We start from the raw sequence: 24,338 nt of genomic DNA, 5'->3' as shown, positions 1-24,338 counted from the left end.
GTGCACTGATTTTTATTATTTTTGTATATGCTACTGAAGTGCATCTGAAAATTGTGCAAAAGTGGGTTTTTTGGGTTTGTTTTTTCTTCTTTTAAATAAATCTCCAACACTTAAGCATTACTATGTTTACTAAATTATCCCGATGAGAGAACATCTTTCTTGTCCTTGTGACTTCTCACTAAGAAGAAGACATGGCTCTTTAGTCTCTGTGTTCAAGGACTCTTTCCTGGGCTGTGGTGGCATTCAGGACAGTGAAGCCTCTTCTGACTTAATTTTCCAGATCATCTTACAGCAGTTTCATATGGTTTGTTGTTTTCTGCAGCAGTTGGTTACAAGTGGCAATGAGCAGGTTCTTTTCTTGTTGTCAGAGGTTTCTGCCTGAGATATGACTCTTCATGCCTTCCCACTAGTGAAGGTCCTCATGACAAACGTCCTCCTGGAAGCAAGAAGAGCAAAGTTTACTCAGATGCAACCTTGCTCAGAGTCTGTGATTGGTAAAGAAGCAAACCCTTCACAATGAAGCCTTTGAGCTTCAGTTGATTATTATTATAATATATTTAGGTGTTTCTTCCACACATGATGATGATGTATGAAACTGAGGACAGACAACTTGCCAGCCATGTACTGCATCAATATGCAAAAGAATACATCTCCTACTCTGTTAAGAAGTGATGAAACTTAGGGATGAAGATACATCCCAATGAGATATTTCCAGTGATTAGATTTTCCTGGCTCTTCCATTTCTTTTCCAGATGATCTTAGGAGATTCTGGATTCAGGAGTTGAGGCTTCACCTTGACTGCACACGGCTGGTGGTGAATGTTTCTATCAGGGCCGAACACAAATTCTGTGAGGGGAGCTTGGACTAGAGACCTGAGGGGCTTTCCAGCTGAATTATCCAATGATTCTGCACACAGGTCTGAATAGGGGTAGAGTATATTTTTGTGAGGGCCAGCCACTAGAGGGAGACAAGATCATAAGGAATAAAGAAATATAATGTAGAGATGTAAATTAGAAGTAGTTATGCTATAGAGCTTTGTAGGTCTATACAATTATATTACTAAAAACCTCATGTATTTAAATGAAAATAGAAATAGGCACTTGGTACAGGGCAGTACTTTTAAGCAGGAACAACTATCCACCGTGCAATTTCTAATGTATGGATGATGTGGTGATTCTTTAAAACAACCTTTACCTCCTTAAATCCACAGAAATATTTTCTGTATTGGTCAGTTGGTTACCTTTGGTTTCGGTATTTCACTCTCTCATTTGTTGCAGATTTGGGGCTTGATTTGCAGCTAGAATCTTTTTTTACTTGTTCGCTTTATATTTGGTAGTGGTGCCTACTGTTTGGAGAATATATTTTGATTCATAAAGCTGAAAAGGATCATTATTCTGTCACATTTTTAATTATAATTGTCTAACTGAATGCCATTTACTACTTTTATTCTTGAATTATTTAAATTTTACAAGTCTTCAGCCTAGACTGACGTCTTGAACAGCAAGCCACAATATTTGACATCTAAGAGATAAAGATATAAATATAATTTAAATTACTCTCTACAGGGTAAAAATCTGATCTTTCTTTAGTTGTACATCAGTAGTACTGTCATGCAAATAGATGGCTAGGCTTGAGTTCTCCTGTGATGTATAAAGGCTACTATAGAACTTTAACAAAATGTTTGCTTTCTTCTAGGATATAAAATAATGCAATAAAAGTGCAGCATATATTAGCTGTAAAATCCTTCTGAAGTCTATGGAAAAATATGTCATAGTAACAAAGTATTAATATACTTAAGCGTATTGCCTTTGCTTTTGTTGGTTATCAGGGGACTAGATAGTCAAGCTTTTGATTTTTGTGTTAAACTCATTATAAAATGAAATAGATTTTTTTTTTTTCCTTCCACCACTGAGTGTAAAAATTAGCCTCAGTAGAACCACTTACTGCCTGTATTTCTCTTTCATTATTTGGAAATTATAATTTCATACTCTAGTTGTAGTGAGATAGAACAAGCAAATTTTAAAGATTTTGGGTGAATCATTTTAATTCTGTATTGGCAAAAATGACATTCTATTCATAACATTAATATATATTGAATGGCTATGCTTACCTCATATAGTTGAGCGTAAAGAAAGTCAACATTCTTTTATGATATATTTCCAAATGTTTTTTGTATTCTAGAAAGTTAGATCTTGAGGTTGCTTTAATAGCAGGCTAGAAGTGATTCAGTTGTCAGAGAAACATGAAAATGCATTTTGATTTACATGACTTGTTTTGATTTTCAAACTTATTGTTGAATTTACATTAAACCTTTTCTTTAAATGCAAGTTCGAAGGGAAAAAACCGCACCACTGTGCAAATGTTATGGGGGTTTCAAGACTCTGGGTGCTGCAAGTGCATCCTAGGAAATTTTGGCTTGAAGCAAAAATTAAGACTCAATTTGAATTTCAATCCCAAAGGCTAAGGTAAAGGACTTTCAGATTTCACTGTTCCTGAGTTCTTTTGTGTGGTTTTGGTTTGGGGTCCTTTGTAGCATTCATCTGAACAGCCATGTTGATGAAATTAGAATATTTGTGCAAAATACTTGTGAAGTGTCTCGACCAAGATGCTGGTTGTTAGGAGCTGAACAGCCTTTGCCACAGTGATACACTCAACACCAAGTTAAAAGTGTCCATCGTAATGTTAGCTTCCAGGAATCAGCTTTATGGCAGTGCATCAATCATCAGGAGATCTACTCTTTCCATATAACTTCCTTAAAGTTTTGGTTTGGTTTGGGTTTTTTTGTTTGTTTGGGGTTTTTTTGCATATAGATTGAAGCCTTGAGGTTAACAGGTGCATTGTGCAAATGGGACATAACCATTGTTGAAGATGATATTCATGTGAAGAGAGATGGCTGCTGAGATCTATTAACTGGCATGGTCTCAGCTAAGAGGATAGGCTGGAGTTTGTTTTATATTTTAATAAACAATATGCAGAAGAGGTGTTTTGAGTGAATTTGTTTTATAGTCGAAGTTTATACAACTAGGCCTGAGAATGAAAAGCATGACTTGAAGCTGTAAATACATTAGTTGCTGTTGTTGCATCTGTGTTAAGCTGAATTGTTGGTTGTAGCTGGAAAAAGATTTTGTTATCTGTCCTTTGGCCATGGTAATTTGCTAAGAAGAAGCAGGGAGGGGTTGGACCCAAATAACTGGAAATCCTGAGGGCTTGTGTTGTGGATAGCTACCATACTTAACCATTTGGTTCCATATGAGCGGTTAGAGCTGAGCCTGAAAACTAGGAATTTCTTGCAAAACATCTGTCATCTGACCATGGGAGTTTAGTCTAAGGAATCATATCCTTTGTTAGCTGAATGGAAATAAGCTTCAATTGCCATTAAAATTTGATTACTTTTGGCAATAAGTGTATCACACTAAGTATGTTAAAAGCATGCAAGATTCTTTCTGTCATATATTATCATATTTATTTAAAGTTGTGTTTTATAGATGAGAGTTTGTCCTTTGTGTGTTTTGTGTCCTTTGTACATTTATTTATTCTTGCTAGCATTCTGTTCCCATCTCTTGTGAAGCAGTTAAGAATTCTGAAACACTCAGATGAGTACCAGTGGCATATTACTGACATACTGGTCTGCTTGGTTTGATGTCTTCAATTTGTTTTGTGTAGCTATTGACCAAAGCAGTAGGAAAGAGATCTGTGAAGGCTTCTGACAGTGACTGAGAAAGCGTGCTCACAGGGGTTGTGTTTGATTGTATTCCAAGAAGTGTGATCAAACGTGAATAACTCCTTGCAGACTCATGTTGAATTCCACAAAGTCATAGGAAGGAGCTGGGATAAGTTTCCTCACCAACTGCATCAAATGTAGAGAATATTAGCAATGCCTGCAAACATCTAATCCTGGCCCATGGCTGAAGGGAAGTCACTGTCAGTGTTGTCAGTGTAACTTCTGTTTAGTGTTGTGGACACAATCATTCTGCAGAAAATCAGCTGATCTAGTTAGAGCTGGAGATAGCTGCTTGCTTCCTTCATTAATTAATCGTGAGATCAAATCAAAATACTTTAGAGTTGTTTGCATCAGATGGAGATTTTTATTAGGACTTAGGGTTAAATAGCAGTATGGAATTGTTGTTGTTAAAATAACATGCCATGTTCCGCTTATGGACATTATTGCATGATATGATTAATACAAGTTTTGCAAAGGAGTTGATGCTATTTCATCTTTCATGTAAACAGGAAATCCTGAGTTTGCTGCCAAGAGATTTACCGGTAACATCTACCTTGTTCACAATACTCACACAAATGTGTGCAAGTTTGTAGGTGGTGTTGCTCTTACCTCTTTATTAAATGAAGAATATAGGTACGTGTTCTGGGGCTCTTTCTCTCATAGTCCGTTTTACTTTTTTAAACTCCAAATTAGGGAAATAAATGAAACATATTATAGCTCCAGTTGACATGTAAGAAGCTAGACAATGAGAAATCAGATGTAAATATAAGATCAGTTTTTCTTTGATACGTGGTAGAAATGTCCTACCACTTACTTCAGCAAAATAAGATGAAAATAATAAGTTTTCCACCATTTCTGCCTGTATTCCATGTATGTAATCATCATTGAAAAGGTACTGTAGTGCGTAGGTATATAAATTAGCCATGCTTACTTCCCCCCCTCCCCCATATTTAAATGCTGCATCAGTTCCCCGTAACTTTTTGTGGGGAAATAATCTGTAACTTCACTTGTTTTCTTTTAGCGTGCATTAGAATTTTGTTTTGTTTGCCACATCTGGAGTTCTAAACACTAGAATGAATAAAACCAAACTAAAACCTTCTTTTTTATCCTTTTATTTGCAAGGGTGTATTTTACTTTAAAACAATATTGCATGACCTTCTAAACCTGAGGCCATTGCTGTTTTATCAGTAAAGTTAAGGATACTAAAGCAAAAGTGTCTTTGGGATATAATTATGTAGGTTTAAGAGAATGATGTAGCTTTAATTATGCCCTGTACCTAATGTTGATGCATATTAAACTCAACCATGCTTCTGTGTATTTCCATCTGAAACTTTATGTTCTCAGACCTTAAATTACTAATCAGCAAATCAGTGTATCTTATAGTTGTCTAAGCTTATTGAATATTGACAAGAATATATTTCACTATTAGTCATTTTATATTTTAACTTTTTTCTAATAAAACAGTATTTTTGTTACAGAATCTTTGTTTTTTTAAAAAAACCTTAGAATTAAAAAAAAATAATTTTTGAGTAATAGATTCAAAAATCTTAAAGCAATATTTCTTCAATGAAATGAAGTTGATATAAAAATATTATTTTTCCCTATATTTTTGCCTCATGGCTGTTATTCAAGTAGACCACAACTGATGATGATGTACTAGAAGACTTAAAATAATTTTAGACTATTATATACTGGGAGGTTATTGTGTGGGCACAATACTGAAGGAATCACAATAAAAAGTGCTATGGTAAAAATGTGTGTTCTTTCACTCCAAACACAATCCCTTTTTCAGCTGCTAGCAGATTTATCGGTTATGTTCTTTTAAAACCGGAATTCTCCAGTTTTTATTGTGAAGCCACAGTTCTGGTGGCATTTTACTATGATTATTCGCTTTAAAGTACTTCAATTTGTTTAGTCTTCTTTTAAACCTGTTAAAAATGTGTCTGCCCTTACTTTTGATTTTCAGTGTTTATCATCTGTCTTACATTATAGAGGAAAATTTTAGACCAACTTTCAGCCTGTGTCGTGTCTTAGAGGAGAACTCTGGCTACATCATCTCTCTTCTAGGATATTAATTACATTGCTGGCAAAGTTTTTGTGATATTTTTAACTGTATTAGCTACTATGAAAAGAAATCAGTTTTCACACTTGTTACATATTAGGCACTGAAATCAGTATTTAGTAACCTAGTGTATGAGCAGGTTAGTGGAAATGTTCTTGCACTGTCAAGAATGAAAGCAACCAGGATCTTTCCTGTACTAAACTTAATTTAGATCAGAATCTGGTCTTTTATGACTTGTTTTATTCTCAGCAACACATTTTTTCTTTCCATACAGTAGTATTTTTTTAGAATTGTATGTATAAAAATGGATGTTAAAGCCAGACCTTTAATTTTCTAAGATTCCTTTTGAAGTCTTGAACCACTTGTCAAACTTGCACTTTATCTCTGTAGAAATGTTGTGTACTTGTCAGAAGAGGCATTTGTTTTATTAGCAATTGCAGCTGCAGCAAGTAAGTCAGTCCATGACATTTTAAGAAAAGTAATAGATGGATTTGTCTGTCTGGTTGCCAAATTTCGAAGTGCAGCAATTGTAAAGCATCGAGGTGTCAATAAATACGGTTTTCAGCAGGCTCTGTCGAATACCTTCTTAACCCTATATCTCTCTCTTTATAGCCATCTGCTGGAAAATACCTGCTGTATGTTGCCACACACCACCAGTAATGTATTTAAGCTCTGGTTATTTACCCCACGTTCTGAGATGGGGGTTAACTGTTTTCAAGATGCAAACCTGTTCATCCATATGTTTTTATTACCTTCCAGGACAAACTGAGTAAGATAGCAGGTCTCTTCCAGTTATGTTCCTGTGCTTTTTGAACAGAAAAGTTTTGATAGAAGAATTTATTAATCTTAATATAATTGTTTGGAATAATATTTAAAAATTATTATATTAAATGTTCGGATTTCCTTTAATTGTATAAACTGACTTCCAAAACAAAACCCAGATTTCTGTATGCTTTGTCTTCTCTTTTGATAATGTCCATGTAATTGTTGTAACATCATGTAGCTGTCACATTCCATCTGTCTATATTCAGCCAGCTATATTTCATATTCAGTCATCCAGAAAAGCTGAATGTTGTATCAAGTGTGCACTCTGCTGATATACCACATAGGCACTATGTACATAAAAAAAAATGTACATAAAAATGTATTTTTACTTTCAGAATTGTTTTAGCATTCTGCTGTATGTCTTTGAAATCTATTAAATCTCATGAATAAAGACAGGACAGCTTTTTATACATTAGTTGTGCTATGCACAATTTATGTTTCAGAAATTTAATATGTTGATGTAGGAAAGTTAAATTACTATGAGAAGGCTTAAGTATTTCATCATAGAGGTTACTACTTCTTGAAAGAAATTTAGATTCTGATTTTATATTGAAACGCACAATGCTATTTAGCTGTGAAACTGAATTCTGCTTAATGTGGTGTGGTCTGAGCTTTTCCTGATCTCCCTGTCTCTAAAGTTCACTTACACAAGGAGAAAACCACAATGTCACTCAAATACCTTCCTCCCCCTCCCCTGCTGTACATGGAGGAGCAGAAGCTAGTGATCTTTATGGTGTTTCATTGTTTAAATTCCAGTTTGTTTGTTTTCTAATTCATCTACTTCATGGAGTTGGGTTTGGGGTATGAGACCCAATGAAACTCTGAGGATTTTTTTTTTTCCCAAACAGGAAAGATTATTATTTTTTTTTTTCTTTTTTTTTTTTTAAAGAAGAATTACAGTAGTTGGGCTTACTAAGCAGAATTGGAATACTGGATAATGAGCCAGACTTCCTTGGATTAATTCCATTATCCTCTAGAGATCTTTGAAATTGGGAACACCCTAGCACAGGTGAATTGCAGCCTATGCCAGCAGTAGCGCTTCTTCATTGCTGGCTTGTCTTATAACCAAGGGCCCATTGGATACATTTCAGGATTCATCACAAAGTGATAACGTGTCTCCTTGTTGACTTCAGTTTTCTCTTCTATTTCTTCCCTATATGCTTACATTTTTATTGTACCTGCTGATCTAGGTTACAGTATATGCCACAGTGTAATATATCATGAGCTATATTAGACTGTAAATGCATTACATGCTCGCTGTGCTCAAAACTGTAGAACATCATATGAGAGTACTCCTGTTTAGAGTATTGATAGAGCTTCGATAAGCAGTGGGAATTTACTTTTTGGACTTTGCAGGGGTCTCTGGCCAGTCTTCATCCATCTTCTCTGAAAACCTGTAATACATACTGCAGTGGAATACATATGAGTATGGATCTCTCCCAGTTTTGATATAGACTTACTGAATTTCTTTTTTTCGTGATATACATAATCTTTATACTGGGATCCTAAGCTGCCATTATGATCAATAGAGATCTAGCCTATACAGTCAATAGTGTCTAGAGAATGATTTATTTAATGAGCCTCTAGGCACTTACATTGGGGTAAATTCAATTGCTCCGCAGGCTCTTCTGATTGCATTGACCTCCATTGACAGTAATGGGAGACGTCTGGATTTAGATGTCTGGAGCTGAATCTTATCCCTATCGAGGCACACAGTTAGTTAATATTCTACTTCCATTTAAGTTTCTTAGTGGGTTTTTATTGTACCACGCGCCAAATTTCTGTCTGTTTTGCAATCTGTTAATGCTGTCACATATTTTTCAGTGATAATGCTGTGTTCTGCTTTACCATTGAATGTTTTGGGTACTCTTATTCTCTGTCTGCCACTTCTTATGAAATGAATAACCCCCTTAATTTACTGCTTACCTTCTGCTTGAAGATACACTTCCAAGTTACGTCAGTTAACTCCTCTGAATATTGAAATGTGAAAACCACTGACTGAAAAACATCAGCAGAAAAATCTGAAAGGCTTTGGTGTCCTTGTGATTCGTGGAGAACCAGAAGTGCTGTGGGTTTTCTTCTGAACTGAATGAGATTCCTTGATTTAGAAATTGATTTTTGGATTTTTTTATATCTCATTAAACTTTCTAAATGAGTATGTTATGGAGTAAATATGTATTAAAGAAGTCAAGATTGTTCTCTGATATTAGAAAGACTTTTTTAAAGAGTTCTTTAATACTGTAGAGCACAGTCTGCAGAAATTTGTTGAAACTAAAACACATTTAGAGTCATCGGCTTTATTGAGTCTTCATTTGTTATTTGAAGGAAAGTACCAATGTACTTTTATGGGTACTAAAGAAAAGTACAGTATCTCTTATGGTGCTGTCAAATATGCCATTTTAAACAGCTGTTTAATTCATGTTTAAAATAAGATTTAATCTTTTCTTCTGCTTAAAAACAAAGCATCAGCAGTTGTCATCACCTGTTCAGTATTAATTACTGTCTGAAATATTTATTTTCTTGCTATAATTTCCAATTTCCTTATAATTCTTCATTATAATTCATGAACATGACTATTTCTTGACTATTTAAAATTGCAAGGAATTTACACCTCTATGTTCAGTAACACTTGGAACTACCAGCATGAAACTTTCAATATTTTCAATGAGATTGTGTATCAGTTTGTTAGTGGAATTCTGGTGTGGGTGAAATTGTCACCCACAAACTGATTTTTGCCTTAAAACGCCTGTTTTTCACTCAGATTTTTTTTTTTTTTTTTGGTTCTGTGACTCACTGAACATTTTGCAGTAGGTTAAGCAAATGTTTTGAAAAAATGATGATTCTTGGGAATATCAAACCAGTGATATTCATATTCATATGTACATAGCATTTTCATCTTTTTCTATGTTTGTAATTTTTGGAAATATAAATGAAGTTAGAGAAAATGGCTAGTATAATTAGTGCAGTACTACATGAAATAACTTAGGCATTGTAATCCCCAAAAGAATTAGGAGATGGGTGCAGAACAATGTGGAAAGGACTTAATTTCTTTCAAATGTATCTATCTTTTTATCCAATAATAGGTGATATTATGCCAGGAAGACAGGACATAAGGCTAAGGCAATCATTTCATGTTCTGTAAAAATAATCTTTAAACAAAGACTGCTGCATCATTCTGTAATCACAAAGACAGTTTACCAGAACTAGAAATGAATAAAATATTATTGTAAAAGTTAATATTTTTTTTCTACTCTTACTAGTAAACATTAAAATGAAGTCACAATTATACATGCTGTTAATTTTGTTTAAAGTATTTTTTAAAGTGGTGTTTACCTTAAAGACCTCAAGCTGTTACATCCATGGAAACTTTATTTCATTGGCAGTCTGTGAAAGAACAGTCTTCCCTGGGCCAGTTTCTTGATCAGAGGCTTCAGTTTGTTTGAAAGCAACTCTCTCATTGTTTGCTCCAAACAATCGAATCTGAATTGAAATGTCTCTTCTATGACCATGTTTTGAAATGCATCTTCTGTATCTGATTTTTTTCAATAGACTGTATGTGAAACATCAACAGAATTAAAAAAAAAAAAAAAAGTATTGATAACTTAGATATAGAAAGAAATATTGCTGTGTCTTGAAGTACCTAATCAAGTATTTTGTAGATGACCAAGCTTATGCCTAAGAGAAAACACGTAGTTGTGGGAGATGGCTTTATGATGTGTTGTGCTGGTAATTTGATGCAGTGTCTTAGGTAGAAGACAGCCTGCTGTGGCTTATTTTATGCTTTTCTTCGTCCAAAATCTTAGTCCATGTAAATGTGTGGAAAAATTGTATATATAGCTAAGTTATACTAAAGCAAGCTTGGACTACTGTAAAAAAAGCCTACATTGTCATATTTTGCATTAGTAGTATAAAAGGAATTTGGCCGATTAAAACTTTTTTGATTTCTTTGGGGTAGCTGGAGCCATCTCCAGGGCAGAGCAGTTCTTGTCTCATGCGGCCTGGAAAATCTGAAATGGGAGGGGAAGAGGTTTTGTTTGTACTTGATGTGAGTCGGTCTGTGATGACAGCTGCACAACCTATTAGAATTTTCCAGTTCAATTTTAGCTGATGTCTCTGATCTGTACCGTAAAGGTAGAAATCATGCTACAGGTTGAGAATTTAGGATAAATTGATTTTTTTTGGCATTAGCAGATGCAGAAGCATTTATTTGTGCTCATAAATAACAACCATGCTTGGGAAAAGATAACCTCGAGTTGAGGTTATTTTAAGAGTGAGGTTAAAAAAAGAGTTGCTTGGAAAAAGATATGCCAGCTAAGCAGTGTCAACAGTAATGATTTCAGTGACTGCCTGCAAAATGACTGAAAAAGTCCACCAATTATTTCGGAAGATACACAAGTTTGTGCAATAAATTTATGAATTTGAAGCTGTTATTCAGACAGACTCAGACAGGAAATTACTCAATGACTGTTTAAAAAAAGGTGTGAAACCATTACTTCTTTCAATTTTGCAGAGTTGGAACTAATCTGGTGGTCAGCCAAGAAGCTAGACAAAATTACTGCGGTCGTTTTGCTTAGTTGTTAGACTTCTAAATAAATAAATCTCCCAGTACTGTAAGAAATAGATGCAGAAAATGTTACATGAGTATATAAAACTAGTTAAACTGAAACAAAGTTTTGCAAAGTGTGAACCTCAGCATGCAGGCCTTGGGAAACCTGTAAGCAAATTATTTTCTATCCTTATACACATATTGTATCTCAGAATTGAAAACAAAATTAAGAGATGACCTAGTTCTATTTCCAGATAAAAATCTGCAAATATGACAAGTAATATAAGGAAAGTAACTCTCAGTGATGATGTTACTTACTCTGCAGCGGCTGGAATGCCTTGGGAATGTTGTTCGTCATTGTTCCCTTTCAAAATCTTATTCAGTTGTATTGAATTCATAATTATGAGGCACATGTGACTCATCCTTCCCTGCTTTGACAGAAACTTTTCTTCAAAGGAAAGCATATACATCCAAAGATTTTGTGGTTTTTATGTGATCAGAATTTATTGAAAACAACATTTCCATAAATTCCTCTCTGGAACATAGTGATCTGATATTAGGTTATGCCAGCTGCAGATCTAGAGCTTATGTATGTTTTTAAAATATCTTTATATTCATGCCTTACTTACACCTTCATTTATAACTTGTATGTCTTCTAGCGAAGGCTGTCTAACACAGTATGTGTGTCTGAACTAACAGTTATCTGCATTAGTCTGATAATAATGTGAATATACCACATAAAAGCAAAATGTCATTTCCTTGTTATAGTACACTTACTTGATTACTTACACCTTCTCTATTCTGGCTTTGGACAACTGCTTTACTCCCACGAATCAGTGCTAGGAGCTTAGTTTCTTATAGGGAGAAGTCTAAGAAAGCCTCAGTATCCCCATACACTGGAAAGAGAAGTCCTCACAAAACTTAGTATCTTCGAGGATCAAGGTAAAGCTCAGAGAAAGCTTCTTGGTTTCATTGTGAACCACTTCATTGCTTAAATGAGACATATTTCCATTTTTTCTATGATAATAGTATCGTTTTTTGCCTTTGTATTCTTTTCTTCTGTCACAGTGGAAACTGTCACACAGAGTGGACAGTGTACACACTCCTGCAGCATCATTATTAAGCAAGTTCATATCAGGCTTCATTAAAACCCACAACAGTTCTTATAGGGCCATCACCAACACACTGATTTTTTAAAATCGCTTATTCAAGTTTTGACCTTTTACAGTTTTTTTTGCCATAATGACCTTGTAGGAGAGTGCATTTAGAATATACTGTGATACTAGAACTACAGGCTTTTAAACTGTTTTTCAGAAATAGTTTAAAACCAAGTAATTTATAAGCAATGAGAATGACCCTGCAAACACTACATGCATGATGTGTGCTGCACATAATTTGTTTATTTTGTTCGTGGAACTGTGAAAATGCTACCACTTCAACTTGGGGCAGTAGAATAAATAGGAAGGGACAGTTCCCTACCTGTGCTTTCTTGTTTCTGCATATTTCAAACACATCTAATTATACAGTGGTGCTTTTGCTGGCAGGAAAGATTGATCCCGAGGGGGATTTTATGTTGTGCACATCCCAGAGTAATGGTTTTTGGGAAAGAGTGAGTCTGATGATTGAGCTTGGCCCCCAGTATACAGAGAGGGCTGTTGCTCAGGATGTGTTTTCTGAAATAAAATGCCGCAATTCAAGGTTTCTTCCCACTGAGGGTGACCACATAGCCTGTTGGATATTGGTCCTGCTGAAATCCTGTTTGCTTAATTAACGATAAGTGCTGAATCACGAGATGAGAGCTCCTACTGAAGCCCGTATCTGCGTGTGCTGGCTTCACCATTTAGTTGTGTTATTCTTCTCTGCCATCTGCCACTGCAAAAGCTCTCAGATCCAAACAGGGTTACAAGAAAGCAATGAGAAAATGTCGAACCAATCCCAAGGCACGTTGTGTTGTTATGTAGCTGTTATTTCTATTTACTGCAAGAGCTGTTTCTCAGCATAAAATAACGACTCACGTAGTAAAAGTAATTTCTGTGGGCATTAAGGCAAGTGATGTGAAAAGTACAGTTCAGGATTTTAGTTGAAGAGGGGTATTAATTCTCTGGCAAACTAAGCAATACATCCTGAAGCATTCAAGATTTGTTTTTCCCTTCCAAAAACTAATTTAGTCTAATTTAACTGTGTGCTCCAATGTCCTTTGTTAAGCAAATGAAATATGCTTTCATTTGTCTTTTGTAAAGAAGGCGGAAAGGTTCCAGAGCTTCTGGATGGAAGAATAGGTGATGGTAGGATCACAGACTCCATCTTCGGTTGAACGGGTGCACTCAGGAAGTTGGAAATAAATACACATGTTTGCATTTGCTGTTTGCCATTTCTCAGGAGTAAATAAATACGGCGTGTGCAGGAGCTGCAGGACTCAGCAGCCGCTGCTCACCCTGCGGAGTGGTGGGGACCTGCTCCCCTGGCCCTTCCTGACAGCACATCCTCACACAGGCTTGCTCTGTTTTCTGAGGAAGAGCTGCTAAACCCAACTCTCCATTGCAAGCAAAAGTACTATTGCTTTACTGTTTGACCAACCAGTTTCTTTTCTCTCCTGGGCAAAAGTTTGAGGTTGACTCAATAGGAATATTCCCAGATGCTGGATCCTGCCTGTGGCTATGCTGGAAAATACAACACTATCTGTTTGCTCCCTCTCGTTCTTTTTTTTTTTTTTTTTGTCTTTTAAAATAAAGTCAATTTGGCAAATGCACAGTAAGGATTAATTAGTAAGTGTTTGTTCAGAGCTTTGGATGTCTTATGCCTTATTTGGAAGGAATTCTGAATATTACTATTAATACATTGGCTCAATTGTGACCAGCATCTTAAAAGATTTTACACCCTTCCAGAATCAGGTGCAATTTAGGAGTTTATTCTCAATGTTTGTGCATATTTTAATACACATTTTAATTTACTTATGTATTATGTTATAGGTTTTCAATTATTTATACTTTAAAAAATATTTAAGTGTCTTACATGAAGAAAAATATACTTATTTTTCTATTGTATTTTAGACATGTTTTAGCATCTTGAAGTATTTCATAGGTATATGAATATTCTGAATTACTGTTTGGAATTCCACAGGCCAAAGAAGGAACTAGTTGTACCTGTAGAAATCAGAGTGTTCATGAAGTAGTAGTAGTAGGGTTGCCAGCTGTACACTTCAGTGTCTTTTCTCAGTATATTACGTTTTCTTGTATTAGTAAAATATCAGTGTCAAAAATTATTTTAAAGTGGTTTTTTGAGGAAAAACCCCATACATTCTTTGGGGGGTTGTTTAATTCAGGTAAAGAATTTTACATAAGATTAATGTTAAACTTTTGAATTGAGCAAGAGCACAGGTTCTTTAATGTATTTTTAAAGCTTTTTTTGAGGAGAAAAGAGACTGAGTATGTGTAATTCTAAACATGATTCTTCATTGTTTTATCCTGTATTTGAACACATGTTCCTTGATGGCTTATGGTAGCTCATGCAATTTAACAGAATTCGGATGGTAAATTATCTGATTCTACTACAAATTTTGTGTCACCTATTGCCACATGTAAAATAACATGAATTCTTGTCACTGAATATTCTCTACAGGATTTATCTACAATGGTACATTGATAGCACTGTACTCATCCACCAAGATAAATATTTTTTTACATCTGTATCACTTTAGAAGATTTCATTTTATTGGAGGAATTGGTAGTCTGTCAGTAGACAAAAAAGATAGACTAAAATCTTTCTGCTTGCTACAAGTGAAGTATATTCCATTTTAGAATCTAATGAATTGAACTTCAGTGCTGAAACAAAGTATCAGTGAAGCATTACGCTTTGGGAGAACAAGAATGTGGACCTGAGTAAAGAGAATTTCTATTTTTTGCCCTGATAAAGTGATCAATTTATGGACATTTGTGTAGGATTTAAAATGACTGTTTTCTGCATTTACTAACATCGTGGAGTTCAAAATTTTGATCTTTAAATCATCTTTATAGTGAATACTGCATCAGGTGGAAAGACCTTAAATCAATGCAGTTTCACACTTGTGAAATGTGTGTAAAACACATCTATGTGCACATACAAGTCTATGTAATATAAAAATCAAAGCTAGCAGCAAGCAACTCAATATTTATTTTTCTCAGTTTGAATATGTTTGTAAGGTTTATTTTGTTATCCAGTATTGCAGAACAGATAGAATCACTGACACAGTATGTAAGAATTTATCCTTTTGTTTTTGTTCAGTTTGACAAAGGATATGCTTACAGCATTCGCCACAACTATGGGAAAGAAGGGAAGAGAACTGATTATACCCCATACAGCTGCATGAAGATTATCATGTCCAATCCACCAAGTCAAGGAGATTATCATGGTAAGTTCCTTAAAAAAAAAAAAAAGAGGCAGAAATTGTTGACGAGAGAAGTTACAGAGAAGTTACTCCCTCCTGCAGTCTCTTGAATTATGTATTTAATTTTAAGGCCACAGTGGTCTTACACTGTACTCTTTAGATCACACTTGATAGCTTCTGGTTTTATATACATTATGTCATGCAGTGCAAGGAGACTTTAAATGTACAGATGCTTTAAAAAGTGACCAATTAAAGGTGTTTTGAGATATGAATTCAATCATACAGAACATCTGAAGTTTGCTAGGGTATTTTAAAACCTCCTACCTCTGTGTGACTAAACATGGAAAATCTCTATCGGCTTTGCCGTTGTTACTTTAGTACCAAGTTGTTCATCCAGTTGTGTCTCAAAGCTAATTCTAGGACAAAGAGCCCCACTCTTATTAAAGGGGGTGGAACTTTCTAAGGTATTTCTGAGGTAATATTTTTTAAAAAGACTATGCTTTGAAGACCAGTTGGCTCTCATTACTTGTCTTTTCCTGTTTTTTTCAGTTATTAACTGTACTAGCACTATTGTTGTGCTAGTTGTGCTAGCACTAGCACTAAAACTCTTTTCCTGTCAGTGAATGAGAATTGTGGCCTGTTTACGTTGTGATATTTTATGTAACTCTTGAGCCTGTGGTGCCCTGATAACCATGCAGTGGAGTAATTATTAAAAAAAAAGTAAGAAAAAAGTAAGCAATTGTACACATGGGCAATTAACTTTCTTATTAATAAGCTGTTAGACAATTAGGAAGAGCTTAGCTGGTCTCTTGAGTGCCTTAGTGCGCTAACAGTCTTGTTTGTGAGCTTGCTTGTTTTTTACTGTCAGGGTGCCCATTCCGCCACAGCGATCCTGAGCTACTGAAGCAGAAGCTGCAGTCATACAAGATCCCTCCCAGTGGAATAACTCAGGTAAGGCCTATGTTTGTTTCATTAATAAGGCACTACTTTTCAATTTTACTTTCTATTTGTGTAGGAACGCTATATGCAGTTTGTCAGTATGTATTGTGAATTATCTCTTTTTATAAAAGGTTTAAAGCAGAGTCATGGCTTTCTGACTCCAGTGCTCCCACTGATGTGTTGATTGTTGTAATCTACTTTTTATTGCCTAATATTATGAGTTGGTTTATTACTATAGTGGATATAATGCAGAATTTTGTTTTACTGCACTGTGATGAAAAAAAAAGTTTAAATGAATCTGGCAATATTTTAGATAATTTATTTTTATTTTTGCGGTGACTTGTGGAAGACTGTACTGTGTAGTCAGTACACATAAGTAATTGCTTCCTGTAAAGAAAACTTAAACATACATTCTCAATCATCCATTGTGTTAACATCCCCTAAATAACAAAAGGACATGAAATGCCTAGTGAAACTATCTTACTTAGCAAGGACAATGCAGAAGTTGGAACTTTTGGACATGTATACTGAAGGACTGCGAACCAGACTTTTCTAGGAATGTTTTCTTGTTTTATTTTTCTTCTTTTCTCCTGGTTCATATAAATAAGCATTTGACTGTCTTCCATATATCTGACAGGCAGCAGAGATACTTTGCTTTGGCTTTTTTCCTTTTTATATGCATCAAAAATTGATGAGATTTTTATCCTGCTAATCATTGGAAAGATTGGTGAGGATTTACTGGTTCAGCTGCTTTACTATGTGTGGGTTTGATTTAGTAAAGGTTATTTCTTCAGTCAATTTGCACAGTGGGGCAGTATCTTCATATTTAACATAGATTCTTACTTGGCGTGAATTGAGTTTTAGGTGGCCACTCCTAGTGTTAAACCAAAACAAACCCAAAACAAAACATGCTCCATCTGAAAAATAATAATAATAATGAAAAAAAAAGAAGTTGGCTGTGGCTGGGTTTTCAGAAACTGATCTTTTACAGCAGACAGTCTCTGATATATTTAGTAGGAGGAAGACAAAAAGGATTGGTTCACATCTGTCCCCAAGATCTCAAACAGATTTTATTGCTACCACTCCTCATTGCTACAGTTGCGTGGTCCAATAACATTTGCATAACTAATAAGAGTTCAGGATCTTTCAGTCCAGGCCGTGTCTTTTTAGAGTCGTCTCTGATGCTGGTGACAGTTGCTGAGTATCAGAAATGTTGTTTTTCCTTTAGCTCAGTGAATGGTTATTAGGGATGGATGGTTTGTCGATCTTTTGAAGCCTCTGATACAGTTGCTTTTCCAGTGTCTGGGCCTCAGGATTGACATTCACTCAAACCGTACCCTTTGAGTCTGTTAGACCTCCTGTTAACTCCAGATCAAATGAGAGCTTGCTTACAGCCTGACAGATTGCTCTTTTTAATGAATGATTCAGAGCTCAACCTTTCAGCTATGTATTTCCCGTGGCTGGGGGCCTTTTATATTTGCTCCTTGCTTTGTTCCAAAATTATTTTGCCATCTTCATATGTGACTTCATTTAGTGTCATCCTCATGCTCTAGATGTTTTGGATAAGGAGGTTGTACAAAAAGTGAAAAATTCCCTTCTGTGTTGTCAAAACCAGATCAATGTAGGTACCTAAATGCTTTTTCAGTTCTCTCTGCCTGGTTTATGGTAGAGAGAAATGTGTTGTTCTGGGCTGAGGCAACACTCAAGTGGCCTCGTGCACAAGGCAGTGAACTTAAAAGGAGCAGACATTTTACAGCAGTTTTTCAGGGGTGCGAGCTGTCTGCAAGGAGTGGAAGTCTCAAATCCATTTAATAAAAGTCAGCGTGTGTCATGGTGTTACAGGTGAGAGCCTGTAGTGGATCTGGATACTGGTTTGGTTTAGGGTTCTTTTATTTGTTTGTTTTAAGAATCAAAGAGATTAGAACTGTATCCCAGATTGATTGTCTCACACAGTCCCCCTCATTCCCACCCTGGTGGTATTTACTGAGGTCTCAGAGCTTTCCTTTCCAGCAAGGGAATCACTGCTGGTCTGGGAGGACAGAGCAGAAAGTCATGTCAATGCCTGCTTTGCAGCTGCCTGTGGTTAACAGTCTTGGGCATTACAGGCCGTGGTCCCAGGGCTTTCCCCAGCATTCGTCTCCCTGCATCTCTGATCTCCAGCATCATCCACAACTTCCCAGGATCTTCACCGTCATCTTTCTGGGCTTTGAGGCCCCATTTTTCTTCATCTAAATAGTAAATCTACAAGACTTTTGGTTAGGTTCCTGACTGGGAGTTCTGTGTCGTGTTCCTTTATTAATGTGGAGATCAGACACTTTTGTTTAGTCCAAATGTTATAAAAATTTACAGCCAGTCCATACCAGTTGCAGCTAGCAGGTTCATGCTTGACTGTTTGAAAATTCAGTTTTTGATATTTTACAAACCTCTATATGAAATCTGTGCAAAAGTAACTTGAACTAACGTTTGTTTGCTCAATTGTTTCCCAGCTTACTTCTTGATGGGTGTTACTGAGGGAGTTAAGAGACCCCCTGCAGTGGTAACAGGTGTCAGATCATGTCAACAGTAGACTTCTGCTTTCCACCTTAGTAGTGATGCATGCTTCTCTGTGGCTAAGGAGCTGCATTAAGGAATTCCAATGAAAGTTCAAGACTTGTAGTCTGTTGAATACAAATTACAGAATTCTGGAAATCACATTGAGAGGTCACATACCAGACCTTCTGTTCCTCAATCAATTAATCGTTTCAGACCTCTCTGCTTACGGCATATGTTATATCACTACCAAGTTCTGTACCAGCAAAATAAAATACTCTAAGATCTGTGAAATTATGCACTGAGCAGTGAAACCAAACATTTACATGAGTACATAGAGTTACTTATTTAATGGATTGCAAGCAGTGTGGAATGTTATCTTAGAAGTCACTTTTGATGACTGAGGCACTCAAAAATCAAACTGTCCATCTGGGAATCTAAGAAGAAATGCTAGTATTTCTGTTCCCAGTATGGACAGGTTGTGAGAAAGCTGTTCTGTGCTTTTCTTCTGATACTTCTCTTCAGCAAGAATGTTCCTGCTGCACAAAACAAATCCAAGACAGTTTGATATCAGGCTACTTCACTGTGGGATCCCAGGATTCAATCACTATGCTGAGACCTTCTAATTCTAGAATCTGGTCAAGTTTGCTGTCCAAATCCTAATCCTGTTTGAACTACCTCATGACTGACTTTAAAAAATAGGGTGTTCCTGCTCATTTCTTAAGAGGATGTCTTTGATTAACATCAGGTAACATTCTGTTGGGCATAACTTGATAACTTGTGGCCTGGGGTGCTGCTTTTTTACTTGGTGTATATCAAGGTTACTATCCACCTAAAGGGTGATTTTTACTATAATTTATAGTAATTTACTGGACTTGAGAAGAGATGACTTTCTGAACTGACTCAGCCAACAACTGGCTGCACAGAAATCCTTCACCTTCAGACATAAATGCTTGTTTTTATAATTTTTTTCCAAAGATTTCCCTATGGCATTTCCTCTGTGAGAACCCAGTCTTCCAGCATTATCTCAGCTGATCTTTATTTTTTTTAGCTGATGGGCGCTTGCTTCCTTTTTTACCTTTCTAGGAATATGACCTTTAGGTGACAGTAGTTGCAACAGAATAGCAGATTTTTTTAAATTCAATTCAACAATTCTGTCAATTTTGAGATAATCCTTAAAATGTATTGTATGTTTTTACTTATAATGTTGTTTAAATTTTAGAAGGTTAATCTTTGTTTTATTTAGTAATATATTTTTCACCTAAACGAAATGCTTTCAGGGCTACAGATTTATATGCTATAAGCATAAGGCATGCTTCTTTTTGAGAATGTGCCAATATCTATACTCACGAGACCTCTTGGGTGGATGGTTTCTGCCCTTAAATTTTTCATACGTTTATCTGTCAGTGTGCGAATCTGTCACGAAAACAAATGAGATTTTTAAAAGACATCTTCATGCTGGGTCTCAGGAATGTATCTGTGCTCAAAGTCATGAGATCTTCAGAGCTCACACCTACAGTTCTGTTCATGTGCTCACCAAGGGTTTTGTTCTCATTGGAACTTCTGTACAGTTGTGCAGTTTTTGTGGAACAGGTACTCCAGAGCACTCTTCTGGGCAAATGGTATTTGTGAGAGGAGAACCTCACACTTCTTTCTTCAGATGAGCAGTAATAGAAGTTTCTCTCCTAAGCTAAGAAGTTCACTTTGATTCATTAAAAGGTCAACAATTTCTGTTCCCTACTGAGATGAAATTCTCATTCTGAAACAGAGGTTGACTGGAACCTTATCAGGCCTTCCGGAAGCATCAGTCAGGATGTTGGTGCTGTCCTGGCCAGAGAGGTTGGAGAAGCCATGGCAGCTCAGGCCATGCACAAAGGATTTTACTTTGGTGGGTACTCTGTACCCAAAATAAACAGAACTGGTGTCTTAACCTTAATTTGTGCAAGTGTGAATACAGATATTCAAGTCTGAGTCTGATGGAGGCTTAGCACGTGTCTTTATCAGCATCGCCTGGAGGCTTGCGTTTCTTGTTTGTGGGACTCTTGTTTTTCATGGCCGTCTGTTGAATGCTTGTTATCTCCAGCTCATATACAGTGATCTGGATCAGAACTGTTACTATTAGAGTTTTTCCTTTCCATTTCTTCACAACATCTTAAATATTCATCAGGGTCTTGCTGACAAACTACTCTCGAGGACATTTTTTTTTTTCTGATGAGGCTCTCAGGGGTTATCATAGGACAAGGCTATTTTGATGTTTTATATGTTTCTTTTCAGTGGTCTTTGTGCTGTCTATCAGCACAAAAAACATGGCTTATTCCTGAATATATTGTGTTCATTGAGGGAATGCAGACTCCTAAGTGGTGGTGATTTATCTTCCATGAAGTTAGTTCACAGTCCTTTAGACCATGAGAAGGTTTGGATTTGTAGTACATCAGCAACTACCTAAGTCATTCTTTTTCCTAGTTCTCCCATAATTTTGACACGTTATCTCAAGAGGTCCTTGTGTTGTGAAATCCAGGCCGCTGTCTTGGTTGATTTCAAGTTGATTGGCAGTTACTTCAAGTGCGTTTGGTTGTTTCAGGAAAAAATGACAACCAGCAACCCATTGTTTTGGATGTGTTTCCCTTGCTGTGTTTTGTATCTATGCTGCCTGTTTCTGTGGGTTCTTTCCATACCCGTGCTCTGCCTCGATTTCCGTTCTGTTTCCAGGGCTTTCCCCGTCTGTCCATTCAGAACCTGAGGCCTTTGCCTGTTGCTGGAGTTTATTCTTAGGACTTCGATCAAATGCTTCAGTTGTTCTTGAGGCTCTTTGTTTTCCAGTGTAGATGGCAGTTGTTTCTCTGTGGTAAACTGCATTTTTCTCTGGTCAAGGGTTTGGTTTTTTTGTTTGTTTGTTTTTCCCAACAGCAAGAGCATGTACTTCATTCCAGCACTGTTAGAATACAGTTATTAATGTTATTTTCAATCTTTTTTCCATGTTTTTTATCTTATTTTGGGGTATTTCTTGGATTCGAAGAACGTGGAGCTTTTCTTCAGCTTCTCAAGTACTGAATTTCTGTGTCAAAAATTTCAGTTTATCAGACCTGTCCATCTTTATGTGAATGATGCATAGTTTTCCAAGCATTCATTTTGGTTTTAGCTGTGTAGTCATGAATTAGTCCTCCACTGGGGTTTAATCTGTTGTTTTATGTCTTCCCTTCAAGCCCATGAAAAAGCTCCTCACTTGTTTATGGAGCTTGTTCCTCATGATGATTACATGACCCGCAATGTGGGCTGGGGTCCAGCCCGTGTGGCTGCGGTTTTACCCAAACTGGTTGGTTTTTCAGTGCTGTTCTCAGTCTTCTCTTTCTGGGTCTGTCCTTCATACTCTTGAGATAAAGGGATGCACCTTTTCCTTTTAGCTTCTTAAGCCCAGGAAGCCATGGAGGTTTTTTTATGCAGATAAAGCATTTGGCTGGTCTGTGGTGGAAGCAAGCCCCGGCCTCACGGTGCTTTTCCAAAGGATTCTCTGTGCATGGGCTAGATGGGGAAAAAAGGAAAGCTGGACCTTGGGACGATGGTGCAGAGCAAGTACTGCCAGACCTCATGACTTCAGTAATCAGCCTGAGCACTGGATGGCTTTCATTGCAGCCCTTGGTTTTGCACTCAGGAATGAAAACAGTGATCAAAACATTTGCATATATGAATCTGCTTGCTGCGAGGTATCTAGATCCAGCCTGCTATCCCAGGCCAGATTTTCTGAGGCTGTGTCTCATTTGGGAGTTTATCTGTTGAAGTCATTTTCCTGAGGTAATGCAGTAGATGACTTCTAGGTCTTGCCTAGTTATTATATAGCCTCAAGCAGAAAGAATTAATCCTGATGTTTATTCCAAGAACTAAATTATTTAACTCGTATTTATTTCAGATTTCCCTTAGGTTAGGCTATTTCTTTATTCATGATAGTAGCTTTTTTTTGTTTGTTTTAAAAATGCTTCTTGGAAAAGTAATACAGCTAGCTGAGCATCTAATGTGCAAATGTGTGATTGTATGGCATTTGAATTTATAGTATATTTTGGATCACATTTCATTTCTGTCTTTAGTATACTGCTAATCAGGTGAAATCTTTATGAAACCAGGTTTGACAAGAGCTAATCAATTTGAAGAATATAGAGATTAAAGCATATGTTAAGATGAATGCATCTGTTGTGGTGCTGTACTAAATGCACTGTAATGTGTTGCCTACATATCTCAAATAGAAAAGCAGATATGATAGGCTTTGAATTAGAGTTATTTCAAAATATCTATTATTTGTTTCTGAAAGCTTTCTTGGAGAAATTACCTATTTTCCAATTCACTTCGATTGCAGTAATAAAAAAAAAAGGTAGTAAAAATTTCTGGTTCTACAGTCAAGAGAAATAGAGAGTCTAAGACTCATCCTTTTTGCATTTCCTCCAATTACTAGTTTTTCTTTAGGGAAAAATGCCTATGTAAATGAGCCGTAGATAACTTCAGAAGAATGTTCTTTCTAGTAGAATTGTTCTCTTCATTTAAAAAATTGCTTTTTTTCCCCAAATTGGATTAAATTAAAGCTGTTGATTGAGCCTTTGAACTGTGGCCAATGTTCTCTAACAACTTTAGTGTTGTGGGGGAAATAAATAAGCCAATCTGTGCCTAGGTCTCTGATATAGCTATATGTTTCCATGAATGAAAAAAGAAACAGAACACCAAACAAAATACTCCAAAACCAGCAAAAAAAAACCCCAAAACCCAAAACACACCACAGTGGAAAACTAAAAGACAACCCATACTCTCTCTCCTGATGATCTAATATTAGAAAAGCTTTAGATCATTGCTGGCTGTAAAAATATTTTCCCTTAGAGCTAAAGAATTCAGCCCTAGTATCAGTCATCCTCATGGTAGTGCTTTTGTAAGCTCTGATTAGGTAGTAGCAAGTACTGTTTAAGTAAGAGGTCTTTTACTAAGTGATTAAATAAGAGATCTTTCATTAAGTTAGTATTTATTGTGAAAATATATAAAATGGAAATAAAAATACAAGAACCATTTATATTCATGATATAGCCAAAACTTCTGTGATACCCGTTTTATAATTACAGTGAAATTTGGTACATAAAAGTTCCTTAAAATTTCTTCCAGCAATTCCAATTTTGAATTTTTTCTTTTTTGACTTGTGGCTATAGTAAATATTTAATTGATCAAGATATAATATGGTGCTTGGTACTTATTAGCCCTTTGCATCAAATTCACACTTTTACTTAGAACACAGATTTTTGCGAGAAAGCAACCCACCACAAATTAACTAGTTAAAACTCAAATTGTAAACCAGGGCACCCTTACACATTTTCTGTCAAGAATT

The 24,338-nt window shown here is 36.1% G+C and overlaps 1 protein-coding gene across 1 annotated transcript in view; it reads left to right on the top strand.

Moving 5' to 3' along the window:
* The window catches only part of PRIM2 (DNA primase subunit 2), a 102,574-nt gene that overhangs the window by 66,910 nt on the left and 11,326 nt on the right, over positions 1-24,338 (top strand). The window contains exons 11-12 of the mRNA XM_082047676.1: positions 15,415-15,541; positions 16,386-16,468. Of these exons, the coding sequence (XP_081903802.1) occupies positions 15,415-15,541; positions 16,386-16,468 (210 nt within the window). The remainder of the gene's footprint in view (positions 1-15,414; positions 15,542-16,385; positions 16,469-24,338) is intronic.

The sequence above is a fragment of the Streptopelia decaocto genome (genome assembly GCF_964273445.1).
Source record: "Streptopelia decaocto genome assembly, chromosome: 3".
NCBI classification, from domain to species: domain Eukaryota; kingdom Metazoa; phylum Chordata; class Aves; order Columbiformes; family Columbidae; genus Streptopelia; species Streptopelia decaocto.
The sequence above is the reverse complement of the archived record's forward strand: the minus strand, read 5'-3'. Positions and strand labels throughout refer to the sequence as shown.